The sequence below is a fragment of the Chiloscyllium punctatum genome, chromosome 15 (genome assembly GCF_047496795.1).
Source record: "Chiloscyllium punctatum isolate Juve2018m chromosome 15, sChiPun1.3, whole genome shotgun sequence".
In the NCBI taxonomy this organism is placed as follows: domain Eukaryota; kingdom Metazoa; phylum Chordata; class Chondrichthyes; order Orectolobiformes; family Hemiscylliidae; genus Chiloscyllium; species Chiloscyllium punctatum.
In genome coordinates this window covers 38,414,379-38,434,195 of record NC_092753.1, presented here as the reverse complement: position 1 = coordinate 38,434,195, position 19,817 = coordinate 38,414,379, and the positions used below count along the sequence as shown (strand labels likewise).

The 19,817-nt window shown below is 39.4% G+C and overlaps 1 protein-coding gene across 16 annotated transcripts in view; it reads right to left on the bottom strand.

Moving 5' to 3' along the window:
- The window catches only part of dmd (dystrophin), a 1,983,813-nt gene that overhangs the window by 309,108 nt on the left and 1,654,888 nt on the right, over positions 1 to 19,817 (bottom strand). For all 16 annotated transcript variants that reach the window (XM_072585000.1, XM_072584994.1, XM_072584999.1 and 13 more), the window contains one exon: positions 5,683 to 5,872. In XM_072585000.1, coding sequence (XP_072441101.1) covers positions 5,683 to 5,872 — 190 coding nt within the window. The remainder of the gene's footprint in view (positions 1 to 5,682; positions 5,873 to 19,817) is intronic.

Sequence of the window (19,817 nt, the reverse complement as noted above, 5' to 3'; positions counted from 1 at the left end):
TTCACGGAAATTGATTCAACCAGATTAGTTGCTAAATCTAGAGTTATTGGTTTCCATGATCGCATGGTGTCATATGAACACAAGCTTTTTTTTTGATGATTAATTTTGGTGTCTTGCTCATTGAAGAGTTTTCCACATTTAACAAGATTGTTAATGGTTTTAATATGGGAACTGGTTACTTGTAGAGTCTGATAAAGATCAGAGGTAGGGCTATCGCTTTTTACCATTTTAATTAAAGGTCTGGATGAAGATGTAGATGGTTTTCAATTTTGCAAATGATATGAAGATTTATGCAGATATTAGAACCTTAGATAATAAAAAATAGACTGTAGCTGGCTCCCAAGGTAAATAGGATAATTTTCCAAAATGTGCATTTCATAGAGATATGGCAAGAGAATGAGTAGGCTTAGGACTAGCCAGTTAATGCCAGGGTCACAAACTCTAAAACATCAAGAAAGATCCAGTTACTAAACTACATTAGTCTTTCAAGGTTGAGTACCAGTGCTGCAGTAATGTAAATCCAAACACAATGCCTGTTTTCCAAGAGAGATGAACGAGACTTCTTGGCTATTGGATTGAGTTTGGTTCCTTCACATAGTGGGTGATATTGTAACCTTAGAAAAGGCTCAGAGGATAGCCACTAACAACCTAGTCAAACACCGAAACTGTTTGATAATCTGACATTAAAACCAGTGAATTATAAAAGGCTCAGGTTGACATAATCATGAAGAAGGTAATGATTCTGATGGAGTTAATGTTCATGTCACGTTCAGTTCTACACAATCTGATGATGTCACTTAATCTAAAGGTGGAGAAGAGAAGTTCCATGCTAGCTTTCATAGGGAACACTTGCATTTCATACAGTTCTAGTAATTATGCCTGACTAGTTCTATAATTGTATTTATCACTTTTATGCAATAGACTATCTTGTTAATTAAGGACAGTGTCTCCAGTAAAGACTCTGAAGTGGTGTATCCCCTACCACACATCATTACACAGGCCCTTGACAAAGTACAGGTAAAGGAGAATGATTGCAGGTAACTCCCTCTAACAGCCCTTACTGATAGAGGCAGCGGATATCTACCTTGTGCAGTAGTGGTAATCAAGGCAATACTACAATTATGTTTAGAAATCATGGAAATTAATAATTAAATAGTACCCTATTTTCCCAGATTTAGTAAAAACATCTGGTTGAGAAAACATAATCAGGTCTGCACGAATAAATGCATCTTCTTTCTTAAGCTGTGCCTTCCGGGAGATGCGCGAAACCTGCATTGCATTTAGTCTGGTTTGATTTTCAGATTGTATGGTGCTCCTATTTTGCTCTTTATTAGAAACAAAAGATGCAACAATAGATGCATATTAATATTAGCCAATCACCTCTGCATCAGTCATCAGGAAGGAAAGGAAACACACACAAAACCAAATGACTGAAAATCTAAGATAGACTGGAACCCTAGGGACTCCTCAAATTTGCCTAAATAAAAGAGGATTTTTGAAGGTAATCATTCTGATTAGTATTTTCTAAATGGTGCCTTTTTTCTCTGACAGACTTTCTTTTCATTTTCCAGCTATGTTACTGAAACATAACTTTCCATCCATTGTATTGAAAAATAACAGTACAAAAACCGTAGACTATTTGACAGTAGGTTACTGATGCTGTATATAAAACCAGAGTAAGGTCACCTTGGATGGATTGCAATGTTTGTTCTCTCTCTTGAGTCTTACTTCAAATGTTAGATTGCCTAAAGGCATTCACAGGAAACTCACTAGTTACACTATGCCAGAATACAGTACACAGGATTTCACACACTGTGCTGGTTTCTCATGAATTTGAAACTGTCACCACATTTTCAATTACCCTAGTGCAGAAGCACTGAGTAAAACGTTGTCTGTGACCAAACTTTTCTAAGAATGGCATTTGTCACAGAAATGCAACATTGTTACAGATGAATTTCAAATTTTTTTCCCTGTAATGATCTGATACAACAGAAATGCTTTTCAGTAATTATTTATTCATTAGGTGTTAGGACTACAAAATAAAAATCTGTACTTAAAGAATAGAAATGACATTAAGAATGTCCATTTGTGATGTCATTAAGACAGAAATACATTGAAAGCCCTTCACAGAAGCAAAATCAAAAGACACTTGATGAGTCACAGATGTGTCTGTTGGGGGTGACCTTTGTCGAAGCAGGGGATTTTAAGAAGAGTCTATAAATTCAAATAGTGGAACAGCTGGGGGTGTGGATGTTTTGTTGGAAGGGAATCATTGTCAATGAAATTGACCATAGGAGTTACCAAAATAAAGTTAAATAAGGATAAGGAGGAATTTCAATAATTGTCAAATTATTTTGAGCAGACCTGAATGTGATAGAATGTGCTGCAAACCAGTTAGAGGGTCAATCGGAGCAGCAAATTGTTTCTCTCTGAGAGGCCAGGCATAATTATCAGGTGATCAGCCACTTACCTGGAAGATGCCAATCAAGATCCCAGTTAGGAGGAAATACAGGGACAACATTCAAGCTTTACACCACATAAATGCCAGGAAATGACTTCCTCTGACTGAATCTAACAAACACACCATGACATTCAATGGCATTACCATGCTGAACCCCCTACTATCAACATCCTAGTAGCTACCATTGACCAGAAACTGAACTAGACCAGTCATATCATTAATATGACTACAAGAACACGTCAGAGGCCAGGAATTCTGTGCACAGTATCTCTTGAATTCTCATCATCAAAAAGGCAAAAGACTGCCAGATCTCCAGTACTTGTGACACCATCTGATGCAACATCCACTGCCACTATAACATTGAGCTTACCATGAGGATTGATGAATGGATCTCCAGGATACAGCTGAATGCAGATGGAATAGAGGTCTTGGGGAAATGCTTGTTGGTGGTGGTGAAGGTGGGGGGGAATGGAGTATGAAGGAAGGCGTGGGCAGGGTAAGCCAGAGTGTAAGGGAGGAATGATATTTAACATGAAGGAGAAAATAGGGCTTTGTGTGGGCTCCATCCACTCTGATTCTAGGACACTTGATCAAGCTCCGAACATGAAGAATACCACCGAAGGGCACGGACAACCAGATATGGTTTGCCAGGCAGTTGTCCTACTCGCTGATTCCCGTGTCCACTATGGTTAAACTGAAGTGGCCACTTAAGGGTCTCAATCAGCCTCTGGGACAGGGGTGGAAAATTTTTTTTTTAAATGCATTAATATATCTATTTTAAGTTACCCAAGTTATAAACAATATATTGTCCCACATTTGCAAATGTTTGTTATTTCAGCTAGTCCCACTTTTGTGTGTTTATTTATACACATGGTAGAAAAGGACTTGAACATGTTTGTCACATGATGGTTGTCAGCTTTCTCTCCAACATCTGCTGGTTGGAATGATATTTATTATTTAGAATCTCGACAGTGTGGAAGTAGGCCATTTGGCCTATCATGTCCACACCAACCCTCCACCCAGATCCCCCCACCCCACCCCACTCCCCTTCATTTCCTATGGGTAATCCACCAAGCATGCACACCCCTGGACATTATGGGCAATTTAGCATGGCCAATCCATCTAACCCACACTGTTTGGACTGTGGGAGGAAACCAGAGCACCCAGAAGAAACCCATGCAGACACAGAAAAAAATGTGCAAACTCCATGCAAACAGTCGCGCAAGAGTGGAATTGAACCCAGGCCCCTGGCATTGTGAGGCAGCAGTGCCAACCACTGAGCCACCATACTGCTCATGATGAGTTCTCTGGTTCAGCTGACTCTCCTGATTTACACTGTTGCCTTAAACATCTGTTTCCTTTAAATTCATTAACTGAAAACGTTTGTCTGACAATGCAGTCTTTGGCTTTTGTGCCCTCATCAACAAGATTCCTTTCTGTTCCTGCAGTCAGCCGCTCTCTGTCTTGTATTTGCTTGTCTGTTCATCAGTTGTCATTGCCTGTGAAACACTGTAAATCACTTCTGCAGCGTTTAGGGTTACCAGTCTGTGCTTTTGACTTGCTTCTGTTCAGTTGAGTAGCTTCAGTTTCATGTCCAATATCTAAAATTTCAGATCTTCAGATATGCTGCAATATTGGATTCTCAGACTAACTTGTCCTTTTGGAGTGAGCATCATTCGGTCATAGAGTCTCAACTTTATCTTCAAGGATATGATTGACATCTGGTACACTTCACTTGATTTTGCTGTTTTCATTGCACCAGTTATAAATCATTTTCTCCTTTACACTTGACATTGCCAACCTGCTCTAAAGTGTAAATTGAATGATTTGAATCTCCCTCCAACCTCCTGTCGTACCCACCCGCGATTTATTTAAACAACGTTGGACAGTTTCAGAGCAATCATCTTTGTCTGCTTACTACCTAAACACTTGCATGGAAAATGGTTTATCTTCTTGCATTTAAATTACAGATCTTTTCACTCCGGATGTGCTTTCTTTAGACTTATGTTAAGACCTCTGTGATACTTACAAATTGTCCTTCGAGCTTGAAATCTTTTATGTTGACCCTTCATTGGATAAACTGCTTCTCAACATAGTATACAGGTCTGAGATGTTTATTAACATAATACACAGGTCTGAGCTGCAGCTATATATTACAGACAAACATGCCTATTCTCCCATGCATAAACCATTTTGAAAACATTTCCTTCCCTTTGAATGTTGAAAACATACACATTAAGACTCCGGTTCTAAATCTCAGATTAAGGGTGATATATTCCAATACAGATCTCTCTTGAGAGGAGAATAAACATGCAACAGAAGTAACTCATGCTTATCCAAAGTCTGTGTGATCCTTCTCCTCTTCTTGATTTCCTTGCTTTGTAATCCAATGGCTTTTAAAAACATACGTTTACTGTAATATAATCAGTGCTTATCAAAGTATCTGAAATCTTTTGAAATTTCCTATTGCTATATAATATGTTCACTGGCCCTTCCCCTAACTTGCAAGCAAATTAGCATATAAACCAGAAGAACTGTGGATGCTATAAATCACAAATAAAAACAAATATTGCTGGAAAAGCTCAGTAGGTTTGGCAGCATCTGTGGAGAGAAATCAGAGCTAACATTTCAGATCGAGTGACCCTTCCTCAGACTGGAGGCTAATCAAAATAAGAACATGCTTCTATCTGTGGCCAATGGGGAATGTGTGGGGCACAATTTTGAGCAGGCATTAAGCAGTTCTGTTCAGGCAAAGAATACTATTAATCTCAATTCCAAAGATGCACTGGATCTCCTGATAAGTGAACTGTGTCTGAGATTTCACGCTTAGAGAACTGCACGTTATACAGCAAACGACACATCCATTTCACTCAAATAGGTATTACTATCTGCAGAGTGATAGGAAGAAGATGGATTCCATAAATCCCTTCTTTGAAAAAATGTGTTTTATAAACTTCTTTCAATCATCTGAAAACAGAGAGAACTCAATGGATGCTGAAGACAGATAACTGCCTTCTTGGGTCCTACTTTAAAAACATTTCGCTATAAACTTAGTGAGCTTAAATCCTGCTATTAAGCAACGATTCATTAAAATAATAAGATCTCCAGTTGACCAATTCTCATTTTGCCAACCCACATTGAGATATTGCCCATCATATGTACAAGAGCAAAGCTATTATGATAGAACTGCTAATATATTAGAAACACAACACCACATGTACCTGCCATTGTTTAGTCAGCTGTCGAACCAGCTGGGTGTCATCCAACAGTCTTTCTTTATAGGTGGCATCCTGCAAGACATTGGCAGTGGTCTCCGCTTCTGTAAGCCAGGCCCGGAATTTGTCCAAATCCAGATAGAACTGCTGCAGCAATCTGAGGGCTGCTTCCAGCGCAGCCTCCCTCTCACCGGCCCTGTGAAACCATTTATTTTCATACACATTAGCCAGCTTCATTAGCATAGTCTTTTCATAAACACAGCTGTATGTCCAATTATGAACTCTGCAACACTTTCAACTGAGGATTAAGAATGAGTTAGTGACTGTCACAAATTTAAATATTTAGGGAATTTATCGTCACACAACCTTTACCCATATTAGTCACTTAATTTGGTTTATAGCAGTAGAAAGTAATTACACTTGACAACATTTAAACAGCAAAAAATTATGCCTATGGTGACTAGTGTGGTTTTGGTGCTGTACCACATACTGACTTATAGCAAAGGGGGTTTGTCCAAGACTTACAACCAGGAGTAAATTGGAATTTCCACAATATTGGATGGTGTGGATAAACATATTGAATTGAATATCACCTTTTTGAATAAGATATTCAAGCATAATAGCATGAAGATGTGAAATAAAACAACAAATGAGCTGAAAAAGAATAGTCTTCAGTGTTTTTCTATTAAATGAATGGGGCTTCTTATTAACTGGCAAATTAACTTCCTTCTTCTCACACTGGGCATGGAGTGTGAATTGAGAGGCAGAAGAACATAATTCTTCATAACTGCAAATACTTGTACACTGTTAATATTTATTCAATTCCACTTCCATTTTCTATGGAAAATAATCAACACATCAGGAATTTATGAATGCATAAAAACATTTTATTAATCTTCTGCCATTCATACTGTACAAGGAATGTCCTGGAATTTCCGCAAAGCTATGGTAGCTTTGCAGGAACTGGAGCAGAAACTCAGTTTGCATGCACAAAGTGGTTCATTAACTACACTTCTGATGAAGGTAGACTAGTTGGTGGAGTGGGAGCAGTTTTCCATAAAATGATGGGCAGAATTGTGCTAAGTGATCCAAATGTGGTCAAAACAAAGTTCACACATGTTTGCATAAATTGGCTTCTGGAAATAAGTCAAAGGACAAGGCTTGGTTTTTGTGGCCTCATCAAATAAATTTAATGAGTTGTGCATTTATTCTTCATTTACACTTCTACTCCACTTAAATTCATATTTCAAATACTGTCCAGGAATGCCTTATTATACTTACCAAAATGTAATGTCTCACACAGTTATTCTGAAAATCATCTGTCAATTGCATGTTTACTCTGCATATATTCTTTCATTATTTTCTTGCAGTTTGCCTCAGTGTTGAGTACCACCTCCATGCTTGCACCAGCCCATATTTGGAAACAGTCTTTTTGGTTCAAAGGGCAAGATTGTTAATATAAATTATGAACAACAGTGGTACAGGCGTGACCTTGTGGGACCTGACTGTCTAACTTCTTTCTTTCAGAACTGCTCCTCTTTACCATCACATGTTTTCAGCCTTGCATACAGAAAGTTATCCATTCTGTTTCTTGTTTTCTCACTCTACAAACTCTGACTTTTAATATTATACCATTACATTGCACCTTATTAAGGACTTTTAGAAAATTTGGAGAAATTACATTGGCAGCATTATCTTTGTCTACTCTTTTTGTGCCCTCTTCAAAGAATCAGTGAGGTTGAGCACTGATTCTCCTTGAGTAAGGATTCCACCATTTTTCATATCAGTGTTAAGGTGACTGATCATCACTTCCCAGGACATGTTCTATTACCATTCCTCAATATAGGTATGAAGGTGGCTTTCCTCCAGTCCATTGACACAAGATCATTTGGTCATAAATTATTAATTATGTGTATTAGCAACCCTGCTTTAGATTCTTTTAAAATGCAATAATGTAATACTTCCACACCACGGGTTTTATCCTCTTTGAAATTGATTCATTTACTTAATATTGCTTGCCTTTTTATTTTAAATAAGGCAATCTATTCTTTCGGTATCATACCCACTTGATCATATCTTTCTGGCAAAGTCTGAAGCAAAGTAATTATTTAACATTTCTGCCACACACACACACACACTTCTGTTGGTAAAATCAATCAATTGCTCTTTCTTTCTCTATTCCATTCCAGTACTATTCTTCAAGCTTTATTTGCAGAGTGATTCACCTTCCATCTTTACAGTCAGGAAATACTGACTAGCAACAGTGAATATCAGACTTTCAAGGTGAAATTTCTTTTGCTGGTTTACATCTTGTAATTTTTTTTCAGCCTCTTAGCAACGAACTTTCTCTCTGTTATACATAGTTCTGCCAATTCCAAATCTTATACAAAGCAGCATGTTCTGCGGGAGTTGGTGCAGATTTTGTTTTAAAAGAGTTTTTCACCCCCTTTAGAAGAAGTTAGACTGGCATGGCAATACCATCAGGCATGCTTTCAGTTTTTCAGTCTAGTATGTCCAAAACCAATTACAATGGCATGCTAAGTGACAGAGCCTTGTAGGTATGGGACCATAACTGGAGCAATGACCAATCTCTTCTAGTAATTGATTACAAAATAGTTAGCTTTCATCGGAAAAGTGACTATTTAAGTTTTAGAAGCAGTAATGTTTTGAGTCTTCTTCAAGCAGCACAGCCTGAAATGCAGCAGCAGAACACCACTGTAAAATTTGTTTCACCCTATCCCACTCCACTCAAAAACAAATGCTGGAAATGATATGGTCACCTCCATCATGCACATGACACTGAACCTGGATTAGGGACCAGATTAAACACCAGTGAGGGGGTCAACAGCATTGACCCACTGCTGTTTTGGCAGTAGCGATAGGTGTCAGGATATTTTGCACCATAGTTGCTATAACTGCGTCATACACTCACTTTCAAGTAAGTTTACCAATTCTGTAAGAACATATTCTGAGAGGTTTAATCATGAGTTCTCAATTCTAACTGACCTATCTGATCAAAACAACCTTTCTCTCCTTCATCAGTATTTTTATAATTAATAATTGAACGTATCCCAAGTCCATAAAGGAATACAACATGTTTATGCCTTGATAATTGTTTTTATCTCGAAATAGCCAGCAAGATTTCCAATTCTTAGAGACTCCAGAGAAATCCTTAAGGATTAGAACATTGAAAATAGGAGCAGAAGATGACATTTGGCTAATTAAGAGCGCTCCTCCTTCTTAGAATCCCCAGTGTGGAAACAGGCCATTTAGCCCATTGAGTCGACTCTGTTCCTCTAAAAGAAATTCCGCCCACTCTATTCCTGTAACCAAACATTCCCATGGCAAATCCATCTAACCTGTACATCCCTGGACACTACAGGCAATTTACAATTGGCAATCTACCTAACCTGCACATCTTTGGACTATGGGAGGAAACCAAAGCACCTGGAGAAAACCCATGTAGATACAGGGAAAATGTGCAAACTCCACACAAAGTGTTGCCGGAGGGTGAATCAAAGCCAGGTTCTTGGCACTGTGAGGCAGCAATGCTCACAACTGAGCCACTGTGCTAACCGTTATGGTTGATTCTCTATTTTAATGTCACACTCCTGCTTTCTCCCCATACTGCTGGACACTTTTAACTTCTGTTAGTCTTTTCTTTTCTTAGATATATTCCATGATTTTGCATTCAGATATTTTGTGATTGAAAATTCCATAGGTTTGTTACACTCAATGAAATTTCACCGACTGTGAACCTTGAGCCTATACACTTTGTTCTGGATTCACTGGCCAATAGTAACATCATCCCTGCATCCAGTCTGCTCAACCTGTCAGGATTTGATATATTTCAATCTAATTCTTCTAAATTCCAGTGAATATGGATCCAGTACCCCCAATCTCTCCTCATACAATGGACCTACCATCCCAAGAATTAGTCTGGTGAACATGCACTCTTCATGGTATGTATATCTTTTCATAGGTAAGGGGAATAGAACTGCACACAGTAATCCAGGTATGGTCTGACAATGAAGACCAATGCATCATCTGCCTTCCTAATTGCTTGCTGCAGTGTATGCTTGTTTTCAATGACTAGTGTATAAGGTCACCTAGGTCAACCTTTCTCAATTCACCACCATTTCAATAATACTCTACCATTCTGTTTACCAAAGTGGAAAACTTCCCATTTCTCCATAAAATATTGCATCTTCCACACATTTGTCCACTCACTAAACTTGTCTAAGACACCATGAAATCTCTTTATATCCTCTGCACCATTCACACTCCCATCTATTTTTGCATGGGCAACAAGCTTGGAAACAATTACATTAGATTTCCCAACCTAAACCCTTGATATATATTGTGTATAGTTTGGCAACTCAAACTTTAAATCATGGTTATACAGCATGAGGAAAACATGATAACGTGTGAGTTTTAACAACGACAATTGCCTTCTTAGAATGTGACCTTTGTTTCTTTCACCCCCAGCAATTCTATCTTTAGCTTAGTTCCACCATCTAAATAATTAGAGATCCATAATTGCTTTCAATGAGGTCACCAATGCAGAAATTAGTGTGAACCCTATGTTTAACAATGAACTAAAAAGAAAACAATTAAATAAAAAAATTCTGAACATGTGGGCCATTACTAGTATTGCCCATGACTAGTTATCCTTAGGTGGTGACAGTCTTCTTCTTGATCCACAGCAATCTATGTGGTTAAGATGCCTCCTTTTAGGTGGAAATCCAAAATTTTGACTCATTGACCATGAAGAAATGATATATGCTTTAATCACACCATGTTGCTCAGAGAGGAACCTTAAGTAGAACAACACTTTCATGCATATTTTGCCCTTATCTAGATTGTGAAAATTGAGAATTGGAAAGATGCTGTTCAAAAAGTCTATCAAGTTGCCCCACTGAACTCTGTGGATAATACAGACTTGTAGCTACTGTTAGGAGGCAAAAGTAGTTATTTAATCTTGTGATGGATGTCCAATTATGTGAACTGCTTTATCTAAATGTTGTGGAGCTTCCTGAATGTTGCAATCGGGATGGGACCATTCGCCGCTGCCGATTAGCCACTGCCCTATCACCGCTGAGGATGGTTTGCCACCGCCCATTGGCCGCTGAGGACGATTCACCACTGCAAGTGCTTGTAACTCATTTTTATGTATAAACCAATAAAATGATACTTCTTTCACTTTTTTTTATCAATATGTACTATGTTGTTGTATAAATAAAGGGGACTGAGAAGTATGAAAGAACAGGCGGGAGGGAAAACAATCAGTACATATATATATCTTTCTGGTGGTGAATAGTCTCCAGAGGTCAAATGACCCCAGTGGAGAAACGCTGGTGGCGAACCGGCAGTGGTTAATCGGCGGCGGCGAATGTGCTGTGGTGAATCATCACCAAACCGTTGTAGTCACTACAACCACGGAAATAAGTGAAGAGCTTTATTTCTGTCATGCAAATGAAGAATTAGCTTTGGGAAATCAGGACATGAGCTACTCACCACAGACCCCCAGCTTCATGCTTGCTTAAATCACCATTATATAGCATTTAAATTGTTGTCCCAGTTCAGTTTCTTGTTACTATTGACCCAAAAACAATAATGGTGGAAATCTTAATGATGGTCATGCCATTTAATTTCAGGAGAAATTAGATTAACTAAATAGATTAGATTGCCTACAGTGTGGAAATAGCTGCTTTGGCCCAACAAGTCCACACCGACCCTCTGAAGAGTAACCCACCCAGACCCATTTCCCTCCAACTAATGCACCTAACACCATGGGCAATTTAGCGTGGCCAATCCACCTGACCTGCACATCTTTGGACTGTGGGTGGAAATCGGACTGCCCGGAGGAAAACCCACACAGACATGGGGAGAACATGCAAATTCCACACAGACAGTCGCTCAAGGCTGGAATCAAACCCAGGTCCCTGGTGCTGTGAGGCAGCAATGCTATCCATTGAGCCACCATGCCACCGTGCATTAGAATGCAGTAAAATTGTCTGGTTCTTGTAAGAGACAAATGCTATTTGTTATTTATTGGCCTAAATCTGCATGTCGCCCTGGTCTTGCAAGTCGGAATTTTTCATTACCAATGGAATTATAAACATAGTTAAATATATTGCAATTACCAAGAAACACCCCCACTTCTCATATAGGAATATAAGAGTGGCAGTAGGCCATGATGGAGGAGTTATAATGGAGAGAAAGTCATTAATGAAGCAGCTGAGGGTAGCTGGGCATGAGACTCTGACCTGGGATGAGATGACTGCGACCCAACATCCAGAAGATGTTTTGTACTAGATGTGAGTCCAATCACTGGGAGTGAGACTCTCACTCCCTGTTTTACAATAGTTCTTTGAGCCATACTCCCACAAATCAAGGGCATTCACTCACACCTCACATGTGGAATTCAGTTTGAATCAAGGCTGCCAGGTATCAGTTTGTAAATATTGACAACACATTATTTTCTGATGACTAGGAGTAGATTGATAGAACAGTAATTGTCAGGTTAGATTTGTCCCAGTTTACATACCAAGAAATTGCTTGTCAGTTGTTGGGCAGAGGTCAGCATTGTGGCTGTACTCACAATTAGACTGAAAGCACAGAAATTTCTAGACGACAGGTTTTGCACACTGTAAACAAAATTATTCAAGTCTTGTCGCTTTTGTGTCTACTCTCAAGACGAGTTCTCTCTTCTGCTTTAGATGGTCATAGAGTCATAGAGATGTACAGCACGGAAACGGACCTTTTGGTCCATGCCTACCAGATATCTCAACCCAATCTAGTCCCACCTGCCAGCACCCGGCCCATATCCCTCCAAACCCTTCCTATTCATATACACAACTAAATGCCTCTTAAATGCTGCAACTTTACCAGCCTCCACCACTTCCTCTGGCAGCTCATTCCATACATGTACCACCCTCTGTGTGGAAAAGTTGCCCCGTAGGTCTGTTTTATATCTTTCCTCTCTGACCCTAAACCTATGCCCTTTCGTTCTGGAGTTCCTGACCCCAGGGAAAAAAAACTTTCCCTATTTACCCTATCTGTGCCCCTCATAATTTTGTAAACCGCTATAAGGTCACTCCTCAGCTTCCGACGCTCCAGGGAAAACAGCCCCAGCCTGTTTTGCCTCTCCCTATAGCTCAAATCCTCCAACCCTGGCAAGATCTTTGTAAATCTTTTCTGAACCCTTTCAATGTTTGCATTCAAGCACAGTATGATGTAAAGATAGGTTTCTGCAGTTCCTTTGAGCTACAAAGCAGTTGATTCCTACCAACAGAATGTAGACTTACACTACAATTTGAAACTAAATTAAATCACAATAACTTAATCACTGTAAAGAAATTTTTTTTAATAAAAAAACTATTTTCTCTTATTCAGATTGAACATTTTTAGCAATCCACTGTGTACTGAAGTAAAATAGGTTTAAACTTTTTCTTTTTTTTGCGATACATTGTGTGTGTATCATTTTAAAGTTATGACACCAAGGTGGTCTCTGTCTGTAACAACAGACATGGTTTTGCAGAAATAATTTGTTATAGAGCCTTTGTAATCTCTGACTCAGCATCAATCAAATTAAAGGTTATTTTTGAAGAGGAAGGGGTATTTAATATGCCAATTTCGTGACTGGCCTCTTAGTCTGGAGTGCTATTACATCTGATGCACCAATAATAATAGCATAGGTGGGTGTATGAGTATGTGTGGATTAACTACTAGATACAGATATCTTTTGTCCCCATAATTGCTAAGCAAATGAAGGTCCATTGTTTCGCATTAGCATTATCGTCTTGGAACATAATACCATCATTGATTTAATTCTTACTGTGATCAGTCTGATGGAGGATACAATCTAAGGACTTTGTTTGAACTTTATCAAGGAAACAATGTATAAAACAAGATAAAATATGTATAATTTTCAATTTCTTACTAGATAACTTACTAGAAACAAACAGGGTCCTTCCATGTTACATTGAGCTATAACATTAAAAGAAATCATTTGGCCCAACTCAATAATGCTGGTGCTTATGCTCCACTGCCGCCTCCTCCTACATCTCTCCAACTAACACGATCAATACAACCATCTGTTCCATTCTTTTACATTCCCTACTGTATAGAAACAGGCCCTTTGGCCCAACAAGTCCACACTGTCCCTCCAAAGAGTAACCCACCCAGACCGATTCCGCTCCTCCCTATTAATGCACCTATCACTATGGGCAATTTAGCATGCCCAATTCACCTGAATTGCACATCTTTGAACTGTGGGAGGAAACTGGAGCACCCGGAGGAAACCCAAGCAGACACGGGGAGAATGTGCAAACTCCACGCAGTCACCCGAGGCTGGAATCGAACCCGGGTTCCAGGCACCGCGAGGCAGCAGTGCTAACCACTGAGCCACCGTGCTGCCCTTTACGTGTTTTTCTAGTTCCCTTAAATGCATCTATGAATGTGAGAGATTCATGAATTCTCAGTGTTGATGAATAATCCCAAATGTTTACTGACTGTACATGATGGAAAGAGAACATTAAACTTCTACTTGTGGATAGATTCCAGCTGTGAACCACAAGTATTGTATACTATCTTGCTTATGGATTCAGCCTGTTTCCTCCTTCTTGTCTGCAAACACCTTTAGTCAGGATCCCACAATAATCTACTATATTACTGCTATCACTGACATACTGATGGGCTATCAGCCTGCAACTGGCTGGCAGTTCTTAGTGGGCATAAACTGTCATGCCTGGGACAACAATCATTGAGAAAGCCCAAAAGTGGCTACGTAAGAATCTGAAGGGCATGTGGTTCCACTGCCATCAACATGCCCCTCCACACACCAGTGAGCTGATGGTGGGTGAGACCCCATTAGCTTGACGGAATTCCAAACAGTGTGCCTTTAAGAAAATATTTCAGCTAGTCACTTTTAAAATGTAGGGTGATGTCAATATCACTGCAGCTATTCCTTTAGGAAGTTCCTATCCAATCCATCTTGGCCTCCTCCTGAGGTCCCCATATCACATCAAGTATTCAGTCAATTCAATTAACTCCATGCAATATCAAGAAATGCCTGAAGGCACTGGTTACAGGAAAGACTAAGAGCACTGACAACATTCCGACAACAGTACATTAACCATGTGCTTCACAACTCGCCACCGCCCCAGCTAAGCTATTTCAGTATATTGACGACACTGCCATCCACATAGCAAGAATAGAAAACTGCCCTCAAGTAAGCCAGCCTCCAATAAACTGCTTACTGATACTCATTTTAGATTTCACAAGGCCAATCATCTTCTGACCTCTTATAGTCTTGGTCCAAACATGGACAAAAGAGCTGAACTCATGGAGGGAAGTGAGAGTGACACCAAGGTAATAGTTGACAGAGTATGGCATCAATGAGCTCTACCATATCTACAGACAATGGGTATCAGGATGAATATTCTCCACTGATTAGAGTCATACTTAGCACAAAGGAACATAACTGTAATTGCTCAGGGTCAGTCATCTAAACTCCAGGACATCAATGCCAAAAGTTCCTCAGGGTAGAGTCTTAAGTTCAGTTGTGTTTAGCAGCATTAATAATTCTGATTCTTCCATTTGAAGATCAGAAGAGGGGATATCCACTGATGACTGCACAATTTGCAGCACAATTTGTGTTTTTAATTTCTCAGATGGCAGAGTAGCTCACATCCAAGTGCAGCTAGATCCAGGACAATGCTCAAGCTTGGGCTGACACATGGGAAGCCACATGTCAGTGTCAGTGACACAAATGGCAGGCAAAGACCATCTCCAACAAAAGAGAATACACTATGATAGTTATTGGAGAGGTGGGAGGTGACAGGAGATTATCTGGAGGTAGAAACATTGAGGGTGTTGACCATGATTAGACTTTCAGTTAGGTAGATTAGGGTGACCATAGAGAAATTGTAATGCTCTGATTTCAGGCTTAATCCAAACACATTAAATGAGAAGCAGTTTTTATTTGGGGCGGAACAGAAAGGTAGGCAGACAAGTGAAGTGAAGCATGTCTGCTCCTCCCAGTTGACTGGAAGGGCTGAAAATTACATCTGACTCTTGAAACCTTCCTCCAAGTTCCAAACTTCCTGACAGCTGAGATACCTGGTCTGCAGCCATTACATTTAAAACGCAGCCAAAATTTAAGCCGTGCAACTTCATTAAAATATATACATTTAAGTATCAGTTTCAGACAGCAGGTTAGTCACTCAAAACCCCAGGCTCCAAAACTGCCTTTGTTTAAAATGGAAATGTTGACAACAGGTTTGGCTGAGGTTTCCTGTTTTCAAATTTTTAAACTTGCTTCCCTACTCCATCCTTTTGCCCATCCTGGCTGGGTGAGTGGTTAAAACTCCATACCCTTTCCCCTGCCTCCAAGAATTATTTGCAATGCTACCTAATAAATTTCAAGCTCCTAACATAATGTTTACTTATGAGGAAACAACTTCCATATTTCACTATTGAACTCAGACATCACCTAACACACTACTTGATCTGAACGAAAAACATGACAAATAAGCTTAAAATAATTGTTGCTCCATCAAACAATTCTAAATAAGAAGATACTAAGCAGCTCATATTAGAAACAAAGTGGCTGAGATAACTTATCCCAGTCAAAGTTTGCGATTCAAGCAATAAACAAGTGGGAGTCTTCTAAAATCATTGCTTTATGAAAAAAAATCAATGGGCTCAAAACCTCTGACAGTTCTTGGAAATGGAAAGTGTTCTCCTATCTGATTGGAATTTACGAATACGGCCCATTGATCTTCAAAGCTTCACTAAGTTGATTCACTAGAGTTCAAAGACTACTTGGGCTTCAGTTCAGACGACAACTATAATGAGCTTTCGCTAGAAAGATTGTCAGTTGAAGCCCATAAATAATCTACATATGTTATCTTAAGATTTTGAAGGACACAGCAGAATTTGAAGGACACAAAATGGAGATCTGTTTCTTTTATAGTAAAGCTTCTTTCTGAAATCAGTTGAAGTCACTTTATCCCAGGTTCGAGGAAGCACAAATACACAATAAATTTTGCCCATTTTCCATGAAAATTAATTCCAACCTGATAATTTCATATTTGCCAAAAGTACATTGTGAATGCTCCAGTGAAATTGTGATGAAGGTAGATTTCTGGGGTAAAGACCACTCTGGAAGTTGACTTTGACCAGGCTGTACCTTAAACTTTGGTCATGACCTGGTAATGTCTGGTATGACTAATCAGGTCTTAATGTTGGCAGTGGGCATTATAGTATGCTCAACTATTCATCCCATAGCATTATGCAACTCATACAAAATTTAACATAAACCTACATTACATAATGCATAAAAAAAGGTTCAACCTGAAATTGAAGCTGAAATTTATCTGAATGTTTATCTCTAGGCTATCTTAGCACCATTAAGGGAGGCCTTTTTCTCATTTCAGCAATATTCAATCTTTGATGTGACTTTTATGATTCTGAACTGAGAGCTCAATCATAAATTTATATCATTCATATTGCTTCTTGCACTGAACATCTTCATCCAAACTGGGAGTATATTTTCAGTTTTATGCACCACTTGTAATAAAGCCCAAAGATAATGAAGTATTCCGAGTATCTAATTCTCGGAGAAAATTATTCTACTCAATGAATAAGCTGGCAAAACCAAATTTACATACAGTATCTCACTTTTGTTTCCCCTGTGATTACATGGCAGTTGTCCAAGCAATAGTAGTTTTCCAATTATAAGGCAATCTAAATGTTATATGTTCAAAACATTAGAGATAGTCACAATAACTGGGGTAGGTACTATGGGCCTATTAAGCTTTTCACTGCTTTATCTCAACTATTTGTCGACACTGATTAGAAAGAACAACCAAAAACTAAGCTCATGGAATGGGCTTGCTGAGATATCATTGACATTCAGAGATTTCTATTGAATTCAAACAAGGCAATTTAATTTCATTTGGTTGCGGAGTAAATGCTGAATTAGGATCAACCATATTTATATATTTTATATATATTATATATATTATAAATATAAGTTAATATGCAGATATTGTCTACCCCTAAGGCAGATGTCTGTTAAAATACCATTTTACTGCAGGGTTTGATATTACTTATAAACATCTATTTGAATAGCTTTCTGTCTACCTTTGGAAAATGCAGTACTGTCATGATTGTAATCAAGTTAGCTGGGTGGACCTCATAGAATCTGAGTTCCCTGACTGGGGCTGTTAATCTGGCCCAATCAAGGAGCCCTGGCTGACAGATATAAACAGGAGTGTCAGACACCCTATCACTGTGGGAGTTGACTTTGACCAGGCTGTACCAGAGTCAAGGAATTTCCACTTATAAATAAATGGTGACTTGGTGATGGGATACCTGACTCTATGGACTTATTTCAGTGACAATGAGAGTGGGACACATCTTGAAGAAACTTACTTGCAACAGTTGACTTTGAGTTGGGTAGACATTGCTTGCATCATGCCTCTATTTGGGAGGCTTGACTCATTCGACCCTGCTGTTGAAGATTGGGTCCAGAATGTGGAAAGAATGTGATTTTCTTTCTGGGCAAATGACATTGGGGCAGATGAAAAGCAAAGAGTAATTCTCCTGACAGCTTGTGGACCCGCAGCTTTTTCCACTATAGAGGCACCAAATACTAAAACCTTTCAAGAGTTGATGGAATATCATGACACCACGCCTAATTCTGAGACACTTGTAGTTTTACTCAGCAATTCAAAAACTAGGGGAATCCAGGTCAGGATTTTTGACTAGTTTAAGATGACTGGCAAAGGCATTAATCTTTGTATTGACCCTTAATGAGATGCTGACTGGTTGGTATGCAGGTTGAATGATGTAACCACGTAAAAGTGCCTACTAACTGAAGCCAGACTGGATTTCAACCAGACAATACAACTGGTTTTAACATTGGAAAACATGGCAAGTGAAGCAGAGTATTCTGATGGAAAAGCTGAGATATTTGTATCATCGATAGTCACAGGTGAGGTGCCGGAAGATTGGAGATTGGCAAACGTGGTGCCACTGTTTAAGAAGGGCGGTAAAGACAAGCCAGGGAACTATAGACCTGTGAGCTTGACGTCAGTGGTGGGAAAGTTGTTGGAGGGAATCCTGAGGGACAGGATGAATATGTATTTAGAAAGGAAAGGACTGATTCGGGATAGTCAACATGGCTTTGTGTGTGGGAAATCATGTCTCACAAACTTGATTGAGTTTTTTGAAGAAGTAACAAAGAAAATTGATGAGGGCAGAGCAGTAGATGTGATCTATATGGACTTCAGTAAGGCATTCGACAAGGGTCCCCATGGGAGACTGATTAGCAAGGTTAGATCTCATGGAACACAGGGAGAACTTGCCATTTGAATAAAGAACTGGCTCAAAGGTAGAAGACAGAGGGTGGTGGTGGAGGGTTGTTTTTCAGACTGGAGGCCTGTGACCAGAGGAGTGTCACAAGGATCAGTGCTGGGCCCTCTACTTTTTGTCATTGACATAAATGATTTGGATGCGAGCATAAGAGGTCCAGTTAGTAAGTTTGCAGATGACACCAAAATTGGAGGTGTAGTGGACAGCGAAGAGGGTTACCTCAGATTACAACAGGATCTGGACCAGATGGGCCAATGGGCTGAGAAGTGGCAGATGGAGTTTAATTCAGATAAATGCGAGGTGCTGCATTTTGGGAAAGCAAATCTTAGCAGGACTTATACATTTAATGGTAAGGTCCTAGGGAGTGTTGCTGAACAAAGAGACCTTGGAGTGCAGGTTCATAGCTCCTTGAAAGTGGCATCGCAGGTAGATAGGATAGTGAAGAAGCCATTTGGTATGCTTTCCTTTATTGGTCAGAGTATTGAGTACAGGAGTTGGGAGGTCATGTTGCGGCTTAACGGGACATTGGTTAGGCCGCTGTTGGAATATTGCGTGCAATTCTGGTCTCCTTCCTAATGGAAAGATGTTGTGAAACTTGAAAGGGTTCAGAAAAGATTTACAAGGATGTTGCCAGGGTTGGAGGATCTGAGCTACAGGGGGAGGCTGAACAGGCTGGGACTGTTTTCCCTGGAGCATTGGAGGCTGAGGGGTGACCTTATAGAGGTCTATAAAATTATGAGGGGCATAGAAAAGAT